We start from the raw sequence: 23223 nt of genomic DNA on the forward strand, positions 1-23223 counted from the left end.
GGTGCTGCAGAGACAAAAACGTAGTTCAGCAGCAGAAACAGACCATCTGGCCTAAAATTACCCGCTGAATACAGTTTTCCACATGAGCCTATCTAAAGGAAATGAAAGGCAGCCCTTGGGAGCTGGACCTCTAGGGACAACTGCACCTGAATGACGTGGCTGCCCACCATAATGTGAGGAGCAAATTTGAAGGAGCCACCTGTATTTTGCCAAGATGCAGTGTATGGCCCCAGGTGTGTGCCAGAAGCAGGTGGCTGAGGGAAGGAGCTTGCTTTTTCAAGCTTAACATCTGCAGAAATAACACCGTGCTTCCCAGAAGCTCGAATATTGCACTGTACATTTATATTCATCCTGGTATTATCCGGGATACGCTGAGAATTGTGAGAAGAGTTGGTAATAAACTGCTGAAAAATCTATTCATTACAGCTGAGTAATTTGTTTTGATACAGCCTGGAACACAGATCCCAGTCAGGATAAAGTCAGACGAGGCAGCATACATTATGCTACCTTGCACACTACAATCTGTTACAGATGAAAGTATTCTATGTAGGTCAGGCACTGCTTCCCTGGAGACAGACATAAAGCCATAAGGAAATCAGAGGGCCTTTTTCCAGTGATCCAGTCTACTCCAAAGTTTCAATTATGCAGACATTTGTGTCTCTCTGGTTTTGTCTATCAAAGTACTCTTCCCCATCAACTTCTGCAAGGCTAAGTATAGCAGACTGGACAGGATATATCTCATGATGCAAAACTAGATAAAACTCCTCACGCTCACAAGGAGACAATAGTTTTGTCAGTTGAAAAAAGAAAAGAAAAATCAAAGTGACACTAATTTTCAACTCATCATAACACTGAGCTGCAAAAATCAGTTTTCAGGAACAGAAGGCAGCTCTCTGGCCCTCACAGTGAGGAGAATGGTGTTATTAAAAGAAGCAGTCTTGCATTTCTCTCTGCCTTTCCTTAAAATGGTGCTCTAATGTAACTGAGAGGGGACCTGCCCTTCAGTCTTGCTGCAATAACACTTTATCTCTGACAGGTAGGAGAAAAAGAATTTCAGGAAAAAAGAAGTAAAAATGAGTATTCTTTGTTATATCTCTCAGTCCCAGCCGAGGATTCTGTATTTTTAAAATTAATTCCTTTTTTTCCTATTGTATAACAGTATGCTTTTGTTCTGGCAACCATAAAGCACAAAACACAATCTTCCACTAACATTTCATAGCAGAATTCAGAGTTTAATTTTCTAACACACATCACACCATTTTTCATTCCACCTATCTATCTAAGAATTTCTCTTTTATCAAAAACTTGAAAGATTCTCAAGCAGAACAGCACTGTATTTTCAGAATGGTATTTAGCTGTGAAGAGATACAGAAAGAAGTACACAAATTGCACACAATACTGCATCCAATAAACAGATGAAGAGTGTACGATGAAAGAAGAAAATATGTGCACTTATGCACTTCACTGATATCTTAATTCCCCTCCAGAGGGAAGGCAGCATAAATGCCTATATATTCCAGTTTGCTCCACAGCAATTTTCCCAATTTAAATAAACCAAGTAATGTAGAAAGGCTTTTCCCATTACACCTATGAGAAACTATCCTCCTTACTGAGACTAGGATCATAAATAAGCAGTGAGTTTTGGGTATAATGTCTGACAAATTCTAACACTGTTGCTTGAAAAACAGAATAATACCAAATTTTGTATTTCTATCTTATCCCAGATAAATTCTTTAAAAAGATATAGGAGCTTTTGCTCTTTTTTTTCCCCCTCCCTCCTCAAATACAAAAAATCCTGAGAGCTGTGGATCTCCTTTGCGTGCCATCATCCATGGATTTTTGACTGTTTTTTCACCCCGTGCAATAAGAAACAAGCTGTATTTTTAACTCAAGCCCCCAGTGTTGGTTGGTTATGTTCCTTACCCTGATTCCCAGCTCTACATTCTCGCCTCCATATACTTCCATGCCTTCATCCAGTAAGCCAATCTCTTGGAAATATTCTCTATCTACTATGAAGCATCCAATCAATGCAGGACTCCTGGAAAAATGAAGCAGACACAATCAAAATTAACAGATAGAATAGGAACAGTTTTATTATTCAGAAGTAGCTTATATTTATAATTGCTGTGTCAAATGGTGTGTCAAGACTGATTCTTAGGGAGGTTTTTCTTAAACAGATTTACCTGGCTTTGTCTGCTTATGTTCCTGCTTCTATTGTGGAATAAGCACCATTGAGGGAAAATAGACTCAAAATGAGTCTCTTCATCAGAACAGGTAGGATTTCAGTCCTAATAATACTAGATCCAGGAGCCTCAACTTTGTTTCTGAGGCACCAGCCATTCTAGTCTCTGTCCCTGCCAAGTCCTCAGGTTTCTTGTCTGTGATAATTAACAAGGATACCCAAAGATGCAGTTTTGTGTTTAGCCAGAAGCTAGATTCTACAGCTAAGAAAACTTATGTCTGTAAGTTCATGTAAAAGAAAAGATTATTTCTTGAATGGCAACTTTCAGGTCAGGTATTGCACTACAGAATCAAGAAATGTTTGCTCTTACCAGCGTACTGTAATACTAGTCCATTGTCCTGAGCCAAATTTAAACAATCCTTTACAATTAAACAATAGCTTTAGCGAATCAGTAAGCTCTATTTATGTCATGACCTGAATTAGCCAATTTCTACTATGCAGAGCCAATCTTAAGAATGTAAGGGTTCAGGCTCAGAGAGTACAATTTTACTTTTTAAGATGCAGTGGAGGATAATACAGAGTAATTTAGCCTTTTCATTTTTCTCCTAACTTACAATCCACAATAGCAAGAAATAAAAATGTCTTTTCTGCCTATTACGCTGGTATCAGGAACTCTCATAACAACAGGATATTAATTAGCAGTACAGGGGAAATCACCCTGCATTTACTGGGAACATTCAAGCTGCAATAAGATTAGACATCTGCTTTCAAACAGATTATAGGATGTATTAATCACAAATTGTACAATTCTACAGAAATCTATACATTTATGTCTTTAACTTGAAGGACTAGAGCACTCACTTTATAACAATGAAAGACTGTTTCTGATGTATTTATTAATGAAGAAAATAGCAGTTAACGTCAATTCAAAAACCACACTTCTTTGATGACAAAGTATTCTTGCTCTTGGTGTTGTTTTTAAAGTATTTTTCAGAGTACCTGCTTCCCTTTGTTATAATTCCAGCAGCATATCAGAGGCATGATAGAAGCCATGTGGCTTTTTGTTTTAATTATCCCTCGCACACATACATGCATTGCACTGAATAAAAGGTGCCAGGGAAAGGGCTAGGGAACAAATCTAAACATCCAATATTCATAAAGGACATTCACTCCACAATCCTCACACAGAGCAGAGTTTTGGGGTAAAATGGAAAAGTAGATTTGCTCTTTATCCTGAGTTTAAATACTTTAAATTTAAGAAGTCATCAGAATTAATATAGAAGGTTTGACTCTCCAGGAGTAGATTATTTCAAAGCACTTTCATAATGTTAACAGACTTTATTAATACTGAGAACCATTTCTGATGGTGTGGAAATTTCCACCCTTTTTTACCTATGTCTGTGAATTTTTATCTCCTACTTTCCAATGCTGAGTCCTGTTCTAATGAACAGCATCTGGGTCAGTGCAGTTCAGGGTATCTAAACTGGTAATTGCTGAAAAAAGTTGGCTGCCTGAAAAGACAGAACCACTGGATGAAAGATTGCCTTTACATTGACTGCATGAAAACCAATCGGTAGTGATGTTCCCCTCATGCTGCCACTGCTATTTAAGGTTCTGCTTTGTAGGTGGTGAAAACTGAAAACGGCCTTCATACTTTCTTTCTGTGCAGAGCCAGAGTCCAGGTACCAGTGACCTCCTTGGTATGAATGCATCGCTAGAAGAAAGACCTGGAATCTCAGCAGAGTTGCTGAGAGGATTTAGAGGCACCTACTCCTCCCCCTGAGATAAGGGTACTGTTCTGTACCAGCCTAACAATACTCCAGACAGGATAAGAAAATACAGAGCTCGTTTGTACCAAAGCAAGGATCTAATATTCTTTGCTCACACACTATCAGCGGCCCAGCATTAACTCCTAGGGCATGACACAGCTGTAAAGCTATGTGACAGCATTATAAAGAATACAGCTGTCAGAGCAGTCCTGTTTATATAATGTGTTTGTAAAGAAAATTCTGTTTCTGGCCCATTACCACTAAATTAGCAGACAAGGCATTTGGAGAAAGCAGTGCTGGCTGGGCATTCAAGTCTACTATTTCACTTCAACTATGTGTTTTGCCCCATGCTAATAACAAGGAAACCTATTTGAAAAGATCTAGTTTTCTTGATGCGCAGGGGTGTGGGGTTCAAGGACAAAACCCGAAGTGGACGGCTCAAGGGCACTTAACTAATTTAACATGTAATTTAACATTACAGTCAGTAAAACCTATTACATAGCTAAGACCACTCACCATCTGTCACATCTAAATGAGCATTGCCAGTGACACACTACCGTAGGTCACAGCTGCAGGTTACCTTATTGGAGCAGTTGTGTTCTCCAGTTTCCACCACGACTTCGGAGGGTTCAGATATCGGCACCACAGCTCCCAGTCAAACCCCTGTGCCGAGAGGGGATACTCCTCTATTTCAAAATTATCATACTTAATGTTATCAAATGATGGAGAAATTACTCTTTTTCTGTTCTCTTTTATCCTAGTGAGCACTGGTTCAGCCCTAAAATAAAAGAAAAAAGTGTGTTATGATTGTGTCAGTAGAAGCATAGCAGTGATGGAAATAGCAGCTTATGCTGTGTATTTCAGCAAGGGCAAAGTCTAGAGCTGTTACCCATTCAGAGCTCCCTTTGCTTTGCAGTGGGAATTTTGACAGAGACAGATCTGCCCCAAAATAAAACACTGCAATATTTTACCTAGGATGTCCTTTTATTAACCTTGATGTTAGCTGGTGAATGGAAGAAATTAGTATTTGAATATCATAGAGCATTTACACCCTTGCTACCAAATAATAATAACTTCAGGCTCTCGATATGATCAAGGACTTCAAGATCAGAGCTAATAATAGATCTGTCCTAGGGACAGAAGCTCCTGCCTTTTTACCACCGTTTTCACTCATGAAGCAACAGAGATATTAAATCCAGACTGAACAAGTTAAAACACATGGTCTTAGTTATGTGCTACTTTTCCACAGAGCAGCAACCTCAGTGTCAAAATGACACTTCTTTGTTTACACTGCAGAATAGAAAAGAAACATAATATTTTTTAATTAAAAGAAGATAAAAATGCCCCTCTGGGCAAAGGGCTACATTATCGGTGGAGGTTTTTAACATGCAGTTTTCCAATATAGTTTAAATACATTAGGCCAGCAGGTAACTCACACTATAAAAATGGATCTAGATTGTGTTACCCTGGCACAAATGGTTTTCATGCTCATGTCCATGATCATGTCTGAATCTTCATTAAAAATATCAGAATGCTAATTCACCCTCTATATGCAAGAGAAACACCATTCAGCGATTTACAAACAGCGCTTGGAAAAGGTCCCTTGGTCAGAGAAATTCAAGGAGACACGTACCATCCCACATTAAATTCCACGTGGGCATCAAAGAGAGCAACTACTGGTGCAGTGGCTACTCTCCATCCGCTAACGCGAGACCGAATCAGCCCCTCCTGTTTGCTGTGTCGAACCACCTTGATGAAACCAGGTTTACGGGCATTCACTTCGTCAACATATTTCTTTAGTTTCTCCTTGAGTTCTTCTGTGGAAAAGAAAGAAAGAGAGGTCAGTCAGCTGGACAAGATGTAAAAACCCGTTCTTTCAGGAAAACAGGAGTCTTCATACATGCAAATACTCCCCTTCTGATTTAACTAAGAATTTTTAAATAGTCAAGCCTAAAAGGAGGCAAAAACAATCTTCATACATGGAAATACTCCCCATTTGATTTAACTTCTAAGAATTCTCAAATAGTCAAGCCTAAAAGGAGGCAAAAACAAAAGCAAGAGGACCATACAGTAATAAAAAATTCCAAGTGTAACTATTTAGTCTACATTTATCCAGCAATAAAAAAATTCCAAGTGTAACTATTTAGTCTACATGACTGACATCAGAATCCTGCCACTGTTTAACATTAACATGCCACAAAATAATAAAGTCAATGTCAATAAAGTCATGCCACTCAATCATAAAGTATCATAGCTACATAAGTGTATATTATGTTACTGCAGCAACAAACAAGGTAACTATCTTATATTTCCAGAAAAATACACCCAATATTGTCCATGAACTTTTTTTATCAATATTTCAAGAAAAAAAAAGTAAGAATAAAATGAATTCTTTTCAAGTATTGTCCATGAACTTTTTAAATCAATATTTCAATAAAAAAAAAGTAAGAATAAAATGAATTCTTTCTCTTTTTTCCATTTTTCTTTCTAAACTTTGACAGCTCTTCTCTATCTGTACTATAAACTTCCATGATTTCTGCTCTTTTCTCAGGAGAGCAAAGACCAATGAAAGTACTGGAGGAGAATTATTCCTAATTAAAATATGATAATTTTTTTAATCAAAAGCTATCATATCTCTGGTTTAAAGACCATAACATGAGAAAATACAATACGTAGAGCCAAAATATGCTGTTCACTATTTTTACTAACTGAAAACACTATTCATGATTATTCCTATCTTCTATTTACGTTATGGTACCACTCAGAATTCCCTTAGTGTTATTAAGTTCCCTTTCTTCCCAGTCTCTCCACAAATCCAGGAATGTCTTTGCTGTGATGCAGAATAACGTTCCCATGGTTATGATGCTAAACTGGACATCATCAAATCTGCACTTAAACACTCAATGGTGCCTCGCCCTTTCTGTGAAATCCTGAGCAAGCCACTTAACTTCTCCATAATCAATTCCCATTCTTTTCAGTCTATTTAGACTTTAAACTCTAGAGAGCAGCAGTTCCCTTTTTCCCAGCATTTGGCCAGTACCTGTGGCCCTGGGGCACTGAGCTGAGGGAAGTCACATCAGACATGGGATGGCACCAGAGCCCAGCGGAGGAAGGAGCAGTACCCAGTGGGTAGGATTCTGTTATGTTGCCTGGCACAAATTGCTTCCCAATTAAATACAACAAGATTTTTCTTTAAAACCTAACAAATGAGACCTTCTCTTTCATCGTTTTGCTGGCATTAGTGGTGTAATCTGTTCCTAGCAGTGTATCAAGGGGGATGTTTCTGCGTTGAGCTCAGGTAGCTTCTCAACATGGTAAGCCAACCATTCTGTGAATTGGTCATCTCAAACAGATCTGGACAACATGCACACTAGAATGGTTAATGCAACAGACAATGAAAAGCAAGCACACTTTATTAGCCACATTAAATGTCCTTGGAAAGGATGTCTGCCTTAGGCTGACAAAGGAGAACAGAGCTGTTTCACCAGAGGTCCTCAATCCTAGAGACTGTTACAACACACATGATCTTAGTGGACCTACTTCTCTGAGGATATGGAGGAAAGGACGAAACAGTCAAGTACAAAGACTCCTTAAATTTACCCCTCTTTGTATATAGCTATATACCCTCAAATAGCCACCAGGCACAATGTTCTTGCAGCCGATTCAACTGATATTGCAGGACTGCACATGCCACGTGCCTTTGAGCAAACTATCTCTCCGCATGGAAGGGAGAGAAAACCAAAGAAAAGTGCTGATACTTACAGTTTTTCATAAAGAACAAGAATTACAAAGAAATAATCTGATGAGGATGCCCATCACAGGCCTTAAACTGCAGCTATATTTTAGGAATGGACTGATATTCCTAGAATTTTTCCACATTATATTGTCAAAATCTATTCAAATTTTTTATCTATGCATCGCCTTGGATAAACAACATAAGGCATTAACACGTATAGCACAGAGCACTATTCTACTTTGTATTATATTTGCTGCACATTGAGCAATACACTTTTTTCCCCTTATCAAGTCAAAAAATCATATTCAGGTTTTCTATCATGCTTGTGCAAAGCCACATATTTGTACTGATCATCCCCTAACACACAGATTTGTAGCAAGCACAAAACTACCAAAACAACCTCTAGCTAGCAGCACTCTAAATTCAGAAGATGACATTTATGTTACTGAAATTGTGCCCATCTAAAAATAGTGCAAACCAGTTCTCTATTCCCAAAATTTAACACTGTGGAGGGTGAATATCAAACCACGAAGATCAAAGCTTTGTTCTCAGTATAAGTGGTTGTTCATAGCTCTGCAATACCAGGAAGCTTTATTTGCCACAACGATGTAGCATCACCTTTGAGTATAAAGTACATAAAAGGAAAGCAGACTCCAATCAAGGAATTGAAAATCAGTACCCTTGATAGAGTCACTGTTCTCTCAATCACCTTCCTTTTTAGTAAGTGGGCTATTCTTACTCCTGTCGTATACTTTTCCTAATGCGGACTGAGACTTTATAAGCTGAAGTAAACACAAAATCTTTTTTCATGGCTAGGTGTAGTATAGAAATAGGTGGAAATGGAACAGAACCCCAATCTTAGCTTGTCACCAGCATGACTTCAGCTGCACAGTGTAGCTGTGACATTTACTAGGCAGCACATACTTCTATATTTCTGGTTACACCGCAGCTTTTTGCAAATGAAGTGGCCTGAAGAAGTCTCAGGGGTACTTTGCAGGCTTACCCATGATCAATGAGGATGGAGGAATCCTTTCCTGGACTTCATTATCAGCCTCAGGAGATGAGGAAAGTGCTGTGTTTTACATAATCTTCAATACTGGCCCACAAGCAGTGACTTACTCTGTAGCGTGTCCACAGCAGACAAAGCAGTATCTTGCAGTCGGGCATTTTCTGGCCTTTGTTATTTAAAACAGATTAGCCTTCCTTTGCAAAGGCAGAGTGCTGAGCAGAGCATTTTGTGCACCCTTTGTCTTACAAAACCTATTGGGCAGACTCTCCCAGAAGAAAAGATAAGTCTACTAAAAAAAAAAAAAGTATCATTTTCACTCAGCCACAGGACACAGCAGTCATGTAAAAGAAGCCCAAAAAGTCACTATTTTGGGAAGAACATTAAAGATGCCCAAGCAGGATACTTAAGTCAGGAATTTTTCATGCATTCCATGTTTTCCTGAGCTTTATATGAGAAATCTGAGTTCAATGTGTCTTTGACAGTTTTAGAGCACCCTGCTCTACTGGACTGAATGATGGGACTCATCCCCTAGAACTGATACACTTCGTGATGGCACTGATGGTCTTCAGCAATATATTTTTAACACATGCTCTGCTTTTTTCCACTTCAGATACATTGCCTGAATAACGAACAGTCTTTTTCATTAATTATTGTGCTTCACTGCTTTAAGCCACCATAGGGAGAAGAAAGGGAATGAGCAAATGTGTCATCTTCAATACACTGTTGATTCGGTTTCTAATTATGGAAACAAACAGGCTTATAAAGATAAATGTGTTTGCCTTGCAGTGCAGAATCTCTCAAATAAGGACTCGATTTGACTAAGCTGAATGAGTATCTACAATTGAAGAGAAAGAGCAGCCATATACAGAATGGGAAAATGGTGCCGATCTGGCACTTGGAAATGTTGCTCTCTACCACCTGTCTCTATGCAGTACAGATGTCTGGAGAGCACAGCCCAACTCTCCTCATAAATGTAGAAAACATAATTAATGTGCTATAATTATATTCAATATTAACATAAATAAGTTCTAATACTTCTAAGAGGTTGCTTGTTTGCTTTTAACAAATCCACAAAGATTTTGTTTGTCAAGTTTCCATATTCAGCACAACAAAGCAGTGCTAGTGAATTCATGCAACTTTGCCTTCACAGGAAAGGGCAGAAGCAGGGCAGGATGGAGAGAGGGAGCACAAGGAGTCAGAAGACATCAGCCATCCCACAGCTACAGAGACTGTATGTGAAAGGATCATTTAGTTGATGGGACTGTTTAGTATGAGGAAGAGGAGGCTGAGGGGAGACCTCATCACTCTCTACAACTACTTGAAAGGACACTGTAGAGAGGTTGGTGCTGGTCTCTTCTCACAGGTAATTAGTGACAGAACGAGAGGGAACAGCTTCAAGCTCCAACAGGGTAGGTTTAGATTGAACATTAGGAAGGAATTTTTCACCGAAAGAGTGGTCAGGCATTGGAACAGGCTGCCCAGGGAGGGGGTGGAGTCCCCATCCCTGGCTGTGTTTAAGGGCCGTTTAGATGCAGTGCTGAGGGACATGGTGTAGGGGAGGACTTTGTAGAGTAGGGTAGATGGTTGGACTCGATGATCCCAAGGGTCTCTTCCAACCTAGACGATTCTATGATTCTATGAAAATCCCTTCACAAGCCATCTTCCTTTCAGGATATAGTCTGAGAGAATGGTGGCTTGAGAGAGGCCCTGGAAATGCAACTGCTCTCCTTGCAACACTGCAACTGGTTTGGCTCGTGTGAGAGGCCAGTCCTAGCTCAGAGGGGCAATCTGGACCACCTCCTCTTCAGACACTGGGGGGTTGTGGCAGACAATACAATATGGAAAAGATTTCTCACAGATGTCCCAAGGAGTTTCGCAGAAGGGAAATCATCTATAGATCGTGCTCTTCATCCGGTCACATGCAACTGGCCTACATTTTGGATGCCTCTACCCTCCCCAAATTTCAGGTTATCAGGCTAGATGCTCAATGATGCAAGGCACCTTTGCCCCATGGGACTCTAGTGTCTGACAGCAGCTGTGGATCTGTCCCCAGACTTCAAATTTTGAAGTTACTGATACAAACAATGCTGTCATAAATAATAAATTACTTCCTCACATTCATGGAGAAGTAGCTTAAAGAACAGGTAATTAAGCCTCCCTTTCAGTAACTTTCATGCTTTAACGTAATCCCATTCTGAGTACTTCAATGAGTCCTCAAACCTCTCAGAACAATTACATTTGTAAAGTCTGACACTCATGCTTTGCTGAGACAGACGCATTTGACTTTTAAAAACTCTTCTTAGCTGTAAGTTTGCCAATGGAGCTAAAATAATAAATACATGAAAGCTCTCATAATCCTATGAACTTTCCGAAGTCTAAAAGTCCCTGTTGATGTCAGTGCAGCAGAACGCACACTGGATGTTATTGCCATCCCTGCAAGGCTTCTGCTTTTACCTTTAGGGAAAAATTTATTTCCTTGTCAAAGGCCCAGGAATTACCATGTCCCTCTTTAACCTTAGCACTTGGCACAAACATAGCTTCTTTTAATGTGAAGGGAAATAAAGTGTGCTTCGACACATAACAATTGTCCTGCCCTGTGCCAGAGACCGTGGATTGACACATTGTATGAAAAGCGTCAAATCCTGCCAATTCATTATTTTTACACTCTAGCTTTGTGCATTCATTGAGCTGCCTAGAAGGCACACTCTGGTCCCCAGGTAAAGAACAATGTTAGATATTTTCTTGGATGCTAACGGACACTTTTAAAGGCAAATCACTGCAGCAGCTGCAGGAATACAGTGGAGCTACTGCCTGTCTCAAGGCCAAGAAGCCCACTGGTCAGTTTGCTCCTGGCAAGGATCCCAAGGCCCTCCTGAAGGCCCCGTGCAGCAGGTCAGCATGGATCCACTGCCTTGCTCCAAGGCAGAGTAGCCAACTGGCAGAGCACAAGTCAGTACACCAGGAGAGCTGCTGCCGTGCTAGGAGCTTCTTATGAAGTACATCTTGCTTCTGCAGGAAAGCCAAGTAAATTGGCAAAAAGACAGAATTCACACAAGCCAATTAATTTTAAACCAAGATTTTTTCCATCTTCTTCATCTTACTATTTGTGGCCCAAAGTCTTTGGAATAGGAAAAGCTGCTTTTCCACTCTTCCAATAACAATCTGGTAGCCTTTAGAAAAGCAGAATATATTAACATAGCTAAATTTCTTTCCGGTGAATACAGCAAGCCTGCTAGAGCTGGTTTGTTGCAAAAAATCCCTGTCTCTTCCTTCTCAGTCACTCTGTAGGCATATAACCTGAATTCCTGGCAGCAGCTAGGCATGTAAGAAGAACTGTTTGCTGCACTTTATCTAACAGGCTTGTACATCAGATTATGTCGCTTACTTCTCATGCAGCTCAGCGCTTCATAATTTTTATTTCCCTTTCCTCTGGCCCCTTATCTTTCATGCTCAAGTGATCACCTCTCATCTCTGTAGCAGAAGCAGATAATTCCAAATGGAAAATATTTATAAGCAGATAGAGGCATGTCATTTGTAATGCACATGTGTATATAGAATGTTTGCAACAAAGGGCAACAATGCACAAACAGATAAGGAGGGCCTGCTGTGCACACTTATTTAATAACCTCATGTTATCTGGTAATAGATAAACCACCCAAGGGAAATTACCAACGTGATGCAAGGAATTGATTTGGACAGACCTCAAAAACAAAACAGCAGTGTAGTCTTTTTTCTCCATTACTATACCTAACATGTATTGTTGACAGAGATGCATACTCTAATCTCAGAAGTTCAGGCTATCCACATGTAAAGCAGATAGTGTAATGAACTTTTACAGTCACAACCTTTGCATTCAGCAATCCAAAGTCTCAGCTGCTGTCAAACCTCCCCAGGTCTATTAAGATAAATGAGGCCTACTACAATTTATTCCAGCTCACACCTCGGACTACAAACCAAGGATTTCTTTAGTCTAGCACATGAACAGCACCCTTCTCCCACAGTAAAGGCAGAATAAAATATACGTTTCCCCTCTCAACTGCTACACACAAACAGTTCAAATCGCAGCCATGAAAGGGGGATACCACCCTCCAGACAAAAAAATATACATTTCCCCTCTCAGCCGCTACACACAAACAGTTCAAATCCCAGCCATGAAAGGGGGATACCACCCTCCAGATCATTAAGTCCTACCTAGAAATATTGCTGCATCTTTATAAATCCCAATAGTGTGGGAAGAACAATGAATATTTTCATTGAATGAAGAACAACGAATGTCTTTTGGAAACTGGCAGTTGAACATCATGTTATGGAGGAGGGGGATACTGGAGAAAGAAATATTACATCTGTTACTTTTTGTTAGTACTATTCTCTTGTAGTAATATCTTTATAATAAGGGCTATATATCCCTTTTATTCCCCTTATATTATTTATTTACTACTGTTCAAAGACAGTACTCAATTTCTGTCCTAAGGTGCATCCTGTTTTATGTATCAATGAGCCCACATTCTTGCAACACTTTGCAAGACAGGGAGAGAAATTGAGAAGCCTGACGAACCTGCAAGGTCACACTAGAATTTGCAGAAGAGGAGGAATAGATTCTGGGTCTCCCAAACTCCAGGGCAGCACCTTAACACTGCATGATTTCACTGAGGCTGTGATTCTGCAGTGGCCCATATGGAGCCCAGAGAACTCTGTGCAGATGCAGGACCTCATCCACATCACCGGGTCAGGATTGAGAGGCAGCTGATATCCAGAGCTCTTGTTAATGTCAACAGAAATGCACTGCAACGAAGAAATTAAACATGGCTCTTCCATTTCCCTGACAATGCAGAGACCCATACCCTTAGGTCTGAGTGCAGAGCAGAGCTTACTAAGGGTAAGTGCTAAAATCAAGCAAGGAAAAGAAAATAATTCCGCTCTCAGGTGAACACTCCTTCAAGCTCTTTAATAAATTTAAGTGTATGCAGCAAGGCAGGACTAATCAAAACAAGCACAAAGTGTCTTGTCTTACATTACAAAATTCCCAAATTAGAAAGTTCAAAACTGACAGTAAACCCCAGTTTTGGGGGTGTGTGCATATACCAGCAAACAAGCAAACACAAGCTAAAAGTAGAACGGGGACTTTCCAAGCACTGCCAATTGTTACCAACTACCACCCAAACAACAAAGCAAGGGTTACAGAGGCTGCTGTGTGTCTCTTCATGGCAGTACCTACAATCCTTTCAATAGAAGGGTGCTTAAATAGTCAAAATATCTTTAAGTACAGACCTGTAATTATATCATCTTAATTGTTCCACTCAATTTGCTGACTGATGGATGTCTGCATTAATCTCCCCAAGAACACTATTCCACTCTGGTTTACTTGTATGACTGCTTCCCAATTACGGACTGTTACTGGGTATGTTATGACTACAATAACGTGATCACAACAACGGTTAAACCTGATCAGAAACAAGCACTGTCACTGAAATCAGCTATTCGTATCACATCTGATGCAAGAACAACTCCTGATGTTGACTTGGATACAATAGTTTTAGAAAGGGACCGTGAAATGAGAAGTACACACGCACCAAGACGGTACATTAGAGGTGACACAGTGAATACAATACACTGATGAAATAACTACTGCCAAAATTCTGAGTTCATAATTTCATTTCTTAGTGTTCCTGGATCCATTTGTAAAATGACCTTTAAATGTTATAGAACTTCTCACTCATAGAGAAGTCCCAGCTGGATAGCAGCTGTTTCCAGTAATCTAAGCAGCTTTTTCTTTTTTTTTTTCCCAATACACAGTATTTAATTCTAATCTATTTCTTGGATGTGTATGGAACTGAAAAATCACTATTCAGAAAAAAAGAAACTAAATGCTTGAACAGAGCCAGAGAAGACTGCATAAATCTAGAAAAATACAATCTAAAGAGCACATTAGAAATACTCTGTATTTCTATAACCATAAGATGCAGCAAGCTACTTGCTGTACTGTAAACTTGATAAATAATCATGAGTCCAAGAAACAGCGTGGCAGTTATGTTATGATAACAGATTCATAAGGAAAAGGAAACTGCCAATTAAAGCACAACAGTCCAAGTGTAACTACTCTATTTCTGGAGTGGATTCAGAGGAAATCAGTCATCTAAGTTGCATTAAAAATGGAATATGCAAATATGCAGTTAGAAATCTATGGAACAGAGCTGCTTTCTGGATCAAACCTCTCTCTAACAGCAAGGACATTGAGAACAGGACTATAAAGGCAGAGAAAACACAAATTTTTCTGGTTGGAAGGGACCTCTGCAATCCAAGCCTTAAGTAACATTCCCTATTAAACAGTTATTTAAAAGAATGACAGAGATCATTAAAAGATAGGTTTTCATTATAATAAGTAGGACTTAGCCATGCATGCCACATTGTTTTTTATGAAGATCTTATTTTCTATCAGAAATTATAATCCAACTTTATACTCATTGAATAGAATTACTTCCTTGGGAGCAAGCCAGTCGTTAGCATGCACCAAACCTGATGATACAATGAGAGTGTCCTTGAGGGTCAGGACAGCAATCACATTATTTCTCCTTTGAGATCTCACTCTAAAAACTCAACTGCAGTTAAGGAAAATAAAACAAAACCACATTCTGTGGTGCGATTTTTTTAACTACATCCAAATGTAGACTTACCAGCTTTTCTTTTGAATGACTGATTCTTACTCTACCAGACAACACTTGCACATCAGATGCAGAATGTTCTGTCCATACTCCAGGTCAGAAAGCTCTATTTCTTGACTACCTCTCTACCAGACAACACTTACACATCAGATGCAGAATGTTCTGTCCATATTTCAGGTCAGAAAGCTCTATTTCTTGACTACCTGTGATCATGTTGTATGTGACCTGCTATTATTATCTTCTCCTTCCAAAGGTGGATTGCCACTTGCAGAAGAATGCAATTCCCCACAGCAATAGCAATACAGTGCCCAGTACAGCAAGGAGAAATACAGCCTGCCTGGGCAGGAGGGCTCTTTTCAAGGGATTAGTTCATGAAAAGGATTTGTTTTCACATCAGCGGAGCTACATTCACACAAGATTTTTCTGTCAACAGGCAGAAGAAAAAAAGAATAGCAAATTATACCAATATGAGCAAATTTTTGTTCATTATTCTAATGGCTAATAGGTTGCTGGCAATGCAAACAAGAATACATTGGAAATACCACTTGCAAGCAAAAATTTTACAGGGTGAAATACTGAAGTCAATGAGAACTTCTCAGAAAAAACTGTTACATGTCCAGGACCTGAATGCAACATCATACATGACAGCATAGAAAGTGCAAGTTATAATTAGCCCTTGTAAAAGCCAGCTGTCATGTATCCTTGTATTATACCCTATAGTCTTGCAAAAATTCTGCTGAACATAATGTATGACATCACACACCCATCAGTCTGCCAACCTGTCATAAAAAGAAAGGGCAGGACCTATCCCATCACTTAGCAAGCAAGCAAAGAAAACCATTCAGTGTGCATTTCCACTGCAATCATAGTAGGAATGTCTCCTCACAGACCACTGCCAGGTTCATTTGGGACAATCTGGTAGCTATCCACTGTGCTATTTAAGTCATGGGTTTTAATTCTCATCATTTGACTAACTTAGAAGTTACAGCTTTCTCCTTTTGAAACTTCCTAAAAATATGGACAAAATCCAAATAGCTGTTACTCCCACAAAGCACCCATTCAAATCAGAAATTATTTTGATTTGAATACCATAAGAGCTGCAGGATTTGTTTCTATCTAAAGACAGAAACTGCCTTTTTGGAAGAATCAACTATGTACATTTCCAAATTAAAGCAACGAAATCTGGCTTGCTTCTTTCCCAGCATATTTGGTTACTCCCTAGGAGTAACACAGTGCTGGGACCGTGCCATTTGGTAGCTGTGGAAAGCCTCTAAATCTGGCATATATGATCTCCAAGTAAAGGACTGCTTATTATAATAGTTTATCATCCACTGCTTCCTAAAAATCCCAAGCTCCAAGACTTAACAGAACACAATAGCATACAATTTGTATCTTTAGATGAAATACATCAGCATGCAACAAATTATGCCAAGCCTTTCATCAGCTATTATAGAAAATTTCTCTGTAGGCATCTAATCACATTCTATCCATTAGTTTTAAAGAAATGTTTGGGGGTTAATTTTTATATTATAATTGTATTTCATGTCCTGCCTTTTTGTACCAGAAACATGTGAGGGACAGTAGCAGCAATCCTTATATTTTCTGGAAAATAAAAAGGCAAGGCATTAAAAATAACCCAGGCATTACCTTGAAACTAAAATTTGTAATACCTTGTCAATTCACAATACAGGAACAGCATTGTTACTAGCATCCTACTGCAGTCTGGGAAAGATTTGATTAAATCCTGCTTAATTGGGAGTATGTTATTTTAAAATTAAAGTATGTTAATCTGGCTATTAGTATGCCTCCTAGCAGGGTAGAAGCCTTGCTTGCATAAAACATGCACAGAGAAGAACACACACCAGCCTTGCCTTTCCTGCTCCCCAGAAACAACCAGCAGCAGCATCAATATTTTTGATGTTATAAGCAGTAAAAGTGTCTTTTCACTCTGCTGAGACAGGACAGAATTCAACCGATACCAGCACTCCCTCCTGGAGTGAGCAGCCAGAGGCTCGGGTGGGTGGGCTGCTCCAGGTTTGTGCTTTTCACTGCAGATGACTGGAAGTACCAGGGAAGGACAGGACCTCCTCCAAACTACAAGAAGCAGGCTGGGCTACCAGTTCAAGTCCTCATCTTGTCAGCAAAGCAGAGCTGGTTGGGGCTGGCTGAGAAACCCACAAGGAAATGCACAGCACTTCTGGATCTACTGCCTGGGGTTCAGCAGATAGTGGTCCTCCCTCCGAATCAGTCATGCACCAACACCCGACACTGCCGAGGGCAGCAGCTCCTGAGATGTTAGGGATAATGGTCACAGGAAATGGACTGAAAGCAAAAGCATGGACTGGGGACTGACGTGACTTAAGTCTTGCAAGATACCACTAAAGAATCACAGAATCACAGAATCTTCTAGGTTGGAAGGGACCTTAAAGATCATCTTGTCCAACCATCAACCTAACTCTGACAAAAATAGACACCCACACAACAAACAAGGAGCATCATCACTAAACCAGACCTCCCAGCACTTCATCAACCCGTCTTTTGAACACCTCCAGGGATGGTGCCTCAACCACCTCCCTGGGCAGCCCATTCCAATGGCTGAGAACCCTTTCCGTGAAAAAATTTTTCCTAATATCCAGCCTGAACCTCCCCTGGTGCAACTTGAGGCCATTTCCTCTTGTCCTGTCGCCTGTGACTTGAGAGAAGAGACCGATCCCCACCTCTCTACACCCTCCTTTCAGGGAGTTGGAGAGAGCAATAAGGTCTCCCCTCAGCCTCCTCTTCTCCAGGCTGAATAACCCCAGCTCCCTCAGCCTCTCCTCATAAGACTTACTCTCCAGACCCCTCACCAGCTTTGTTGCCCTTCTCTAGACCCGCTCCAGCACCTCAATGTCCCTCTTGTGGTGGGGGGCCCAAAACTGGACACAGCACTCGAGGTGGGGCCTCACCAGTGCCCAGTACAGGGGGACAATCACCTCTCGGGCCCTACTCCCCACACTGTTCCTGATACAGGCCAGGATGCTGTTGGCCTTCTTGCCCACCTGGGCACACTGCTGGCTCATGTTCAGCCGACAGTTGACCAACACCCCCAGGTCCTTTTCTGCCTGGCAGCTCTCCATGTACTTCCATAGAGGAAGATAATAGCATTTAAACAGCTTCTAACTTTTTTTTTCCACTGACTTTCCACAAACAAGAGTCCAGCAGAATGTTCTTGAATTACAATTTCTCTTACTAATATTTAGATACAACAGGTTTGTTCATCGTTTGTGTTCTGGTAAAGATTACATTACATCAATTATAGTTTGTATCCTCTCTCATTAATTTGTGTCATTTTATTTTAGCTCTTTTCTTCAAAATTTACCTTCTAAAGCAGCGCTTTAACACCTATGGTCAAAGTAGAGACAACCTCAGGGCCCATCAGCCTCTGCCCAGCAAGTGCAACTCAGGATGGGTCAAACTTACTGTTCATCTGCAAAACTACACCCAGGCATTTGTATCCAGGCCCTCCCCTACCACACTTTTCACATAGCTTCATTTTCTCAATAAATGCAGTAAATTTTAAATGTCTTCATGAAGAGCTCCCAGCCTAATCTTTACTGACATTATTATTTCTTATACACATTACACTTCTGAATCCTGACATTTATATAAAATATTGCTTGGAAATTTTACGGTCTTTTCCAGGAGATCTTTTTTATGAAGGACTGTTAGCACTAAGTACTGTCTATATCTCACTTAGCTGTGATGTGGTCTGTAGCACCATAAACCTACCAGACTCCATTTATTATAGTGATTCAAAGGCTTGAAACTATCACCTCCTACCCAATTCTTCCAGTATACCGTTTGACCTTTCATTGTGAATAATGATTTTGCACAGATACAGGCTAATTTCCTTGGACTGGATTTTGATTTGCAATGATTCGCAATTTGATTTGCAGTATATCCACATTTTTCAGAGTAGTTACTGGCTGACTCCTCAGATTTAAATACTTTAGCATCTTCAAAAGAATGCTTCTTGCACAGCTAAATCTCATAATGAAATTCCATGATTAAATTCTGTCCAACTATGAATGTTACATTTCTACCTTGTCTGCATATTGCGATATGTTGAATTGAAAACCACCTGACAACTTCAGACTGGGTAATGCTTTCATTTTCCCATATGGCATTCATCTTCGTTAACCTTAGAGGGCTATTATACAGCTATATCATTATTAATACTATGTTGCAGGAGGAAATTGCTCCAGAAGGTAGTAAACTCAGAGTTATAATATCTAAATCTTTAAAATACTGACCAGAATTTATTCCACAGAAATTTTGGTGATCTTTCCAAAGCTCAAAAGTCCTCAGACATAGGTCTGTTAGAAAGCTGGATAGAAAAAGCTCCACCAGACATGTGACTCTTGGATCTTCAAGGGTCTCGCATCACCCCCCCTTCTTAAATCTGCTTCGAAATGAGAAGCTACAAATGTGTACATTGTACTCTACATAGCAAACAAGGCTGTGCTACCTGTGATGGAAAGAGTTAAGTAGTATAAACAAACTGTCAGTTAACATAAAATTTCTATGATGTTTTGTGAGTCAGACTAACAAACGTACACGCACATCACACAGCCAGCCAGCCTAATGCATTTTCCTGGGTTCTCACTCTCTGTCACCAACGCTGGAGATTAGAATTTGCAGTTACAGCCACCATGCCTCATTGGGAGAAGGCAAGACAGATCAAAATAACATAGACATTTTGGACTCTGCCTTGATCCCAAGACCATCCATCACCTCATCCGTGACATGAACCAGCAGGTTACATTTCACCTGACCAAACCAGAGTGCTGCCTTGATGCTCACTGCCCAACTAGCCCTGGCCAGCTGCCACTTCAATCTATAAAGCACAAAGCAGTCTATGTAACAACTTACTAAAGCTGGGGTATAATTACACCCTATGTGCTATCATGCAAATCTTTGCCACTGGACAACAAAGTGACCCAGCTTTATACCGTCCTTGACCCCTTGCATTCTGCACAACATTTCCACTGAAGAGGTTCACATGCTCCTCAGAAGAGCTTGTGCAAAGCTGTTGTCAAAGGAAGCAGCAGGGTTTGCCCCCAGAGCTACATTTGCAGTTCACATGAGGAATGGGAACCATAGAATCATAGAATCATTGAGGTTGGAAGAGACCCTTGGGATCATCGAGTCCAACCATCTCCCCTACTCTACAAAGTCCTCCCCTACACCATGTCCCTCAGTACCGCATCTAGACGTCCCTTAAACACAGCCAGGGATGGTGACTCCACCCCCTCCCTGGGCAGCCTGTTCCAATGCCCGACCACTCTTTCTGTGAAAAATTCCTTCCTAATGTTCAGTCTAAACCTCCCCTGTTGGAGCTTGAAGCCATTCCCTCTCGTTCTATTGTTAATTACCTGTGAGAAGAGACCAGCACCAACCTCTCTACAGTGTCCTTTCAAGTAGTTGTAGAGAGTGATGAGGTCTCCCCTCAGCCTCCTCTTCCTCATACTAAACAGCCCCAGCTCCTTCAGCCGCTCTTCATATGATTTGTCTTCCAGGCCCTTCACTAGTTTCGTTGCCCTCCTCTGCACTCGCTCCAGCACCTCGAGATCTCTCTTGGATTGAGGTGCCCAAAACTGGACACAATACTCCAGGTGTGGCCTCACCAGTGCTGAGTACAGGGGCACAATCACCTCCCTACTTCTGCTGGTCACACTATTTCTAATACAAGCCAGAATGCCGTTGGCTTTCTTGGCCACCTGGGCACACTGCCACCAGATCGTGTGCTGCAATTCCAATTAGGGAATTCAAACCAGGAAAATAAGAAACTCCAGTAAATCTCATAAACATAGAGAGACAAAATGCTTCAAGAGGTAAACAAGAAGTGGTCACAGTTCAAATACCGCAAACTGGAGACTAGTCAACGTTCCCACCTTTCATCAGAGACAAATTAAGGTGATTAAAACAATTAAAACACAGAGAGCTAGTAGGTTTCATAACACGTCTTTTAAAAAGTTGGCAGCTGGCTTTTTCCTCTGCTAGACCATCCAGAAGTACAAAAAAAAAACCCCAAACCTGCTACACAACAAAAGCAAATAACCTTCTGAAACCCAAGAAGATCACCAACTCTCAAGAAGTTATATGAAAACTAAAGTCAGACTTTTTTTTTTTTGCTATGTGAGTGAATCGTTCTGGGTGTTAATTGGAAGCATTTGTGAAAACTAATTAAAATTGCTGTGCTGTAATTGTGCTTCAGAAAAGGTTTTTTGTATCAAATCCTAGGAAAGATTTGTCTTGTACATGCTTTGTTTAATCCCTTCAGGTAGATAAACAAAGAACATATCAGTCATATCTTAACAAAGAGAGGGAACGGCAATTCTCTTTTAATCAAAGGACTTTCTTTACAGTTAAATCTAAAGCCATTAAATAGGGGCCCTGGTACAAGTTATCCCCAGATATATACAACTTTTAAACAAAGATATATCAAGATAAGCATTGGGAAAGCATATTCCTGGGGAAGAGACTCAGGCAACACTACTTTTGAAAGGTATTGGTGTGTGCCAGAAGCCCCAGGAGTAAGCTGGCTACAGTTTGGAAACGAGCTGTTGCTACCGTCTGATCAGCCACCTCAAATGCAGCTGGCAGGTTCTGAAATACTCCACTGATGTAAAGTTTTGCTCCTCATCTCAAAACAAATCCATTTTGTATATTATTCCAATACCAACCCATGCAACGACTGCTTCCATGAGATCGTTCCCTGTCCTTTTGATCTCATCAAGACTATCCTTCTGTAATGATGTGAAACAGACCTGATACTTGACCTATACTAGCCTCACAAACTCCTCTGAAATTAACTGGCATCAAACCTAAGTAAAATTGGATTAGCTATGCTCTTTTTCCTCTTGTGTGTATCTACACATAAAGTCTATACTCATCAAACAACGCCTTATTTTTCTCCACCCTTCTGCTACTTTGCTTTTGGAACTCATTGATCCCTTTCATTTGATTTACACTGTAGTGAACAAACTCAGCAGCAACACCAGGGCATACCTCTTAAACGTTCTTCACTGAAATACACTCGTATTCCACTACTACGTGACCGATCACCATTAAAACCTCTGTTTGAAAGCCTAAGTATACACAATTGGGATTTGCCATTCAGTAAGTAAAGCCTCTGTCCTGTAATGAGGGAGCAGCACGGCATCCAAGGACACAGCTGGGCCGTGCAGTTCACAGCACACAGAGCCACCTGAGCCAGCACTAATGAACTGCTATGCCTGCACAAGGAGTGCTGTGCAGATGTACCGCCTCCAGCTCTGGCAGCAGCTCCACTGATTTACTTGGAAGACTGAGCCTACAGTACAGGAGAAGGAGGAGAGTTTAGAGATGTTTAATGTTTAAGGTGGCAATGACAAAGAAATAGTCTTTCCAGTATGAGAAGCGAGTAGTAACATCTGTAATAGCAGCAGTTCACAGGGAAGTTCACCCTACAGGTTTTGAGTTCATTTCCCTTGGAAGTTCGTACTCCAGCCAACTGTGTGTTAGAGCTCTGGAAGAGCTTTGTAATGCCAGAGGAAAGGACCTGTCAGCTAGGGTCTTCTGGAATGCTGAACAAATATTGAGCTCTTGGACGCAGGCCACGCGGCACACCTTACAGATATAGGCTGAGACCTTAGATCCACTTCAAATTGCTAAAAGAATCACAGAATCAGAATCACAGAATCTTAGTGGTTGGAAGGGACCTCTGAGATCGAGTCCAACCACAAAAAAAAAAAAACAAAAACCCAAAACAAAAAACAAAACCCCAAAAAACACCCCACACCAAACGCCCACCAAAAACACCGCACCCACCAACTAAACCCCACACT

At 40.5% G+C, this 23223-nt stretch overlaps 1 protein-coding gene across 1 annotated transcript in view; it reads right to left on the reverse strand.

Annotated features, from left to right (window-relative positions):
• The window catches only part of GALNT18 (polypeptide N-acetylgalactosaminyltransferase 18), a 278270-nt gene that overhangs the window by 98138 nt on the left and 156909 nt on the right, over positions 1-23223 (reverse strand). Inside the window, exons 4-6 of the mRNA XM_014935984.1 lie at positions 5585-5768; positions 4532-4729; positions 1924-2038 (exon numbers count right to left, since the gene is read on the reverse strand). Coding sequence (XP_014791470.1) covers positions 1924-2038; positions 4532-4729; positions 5585-5768 — 497 coding nt within the window. The remainder of the gene's footprint in view (positions 1-1923; positions 2039-4531; positions 4730-5584; positions 5769-23223) is intronic.

Source organism: Calidris pugnax, unplaced genomic scaffold (genome assembly GCF_001431845.1).
Source record: "Calidris pugnax isolate Ruff unplaced genomic scaffold, ASM143184v1 scaffold26, whole genome shotgun sequence".
NCBI classification, from domain to species: domain Eukaryota; kingdom Metazoa; phylum Chordata; class Aves; order Charadriiformes; family Scolopacidae; genus Calidris; species Calidris pugnax.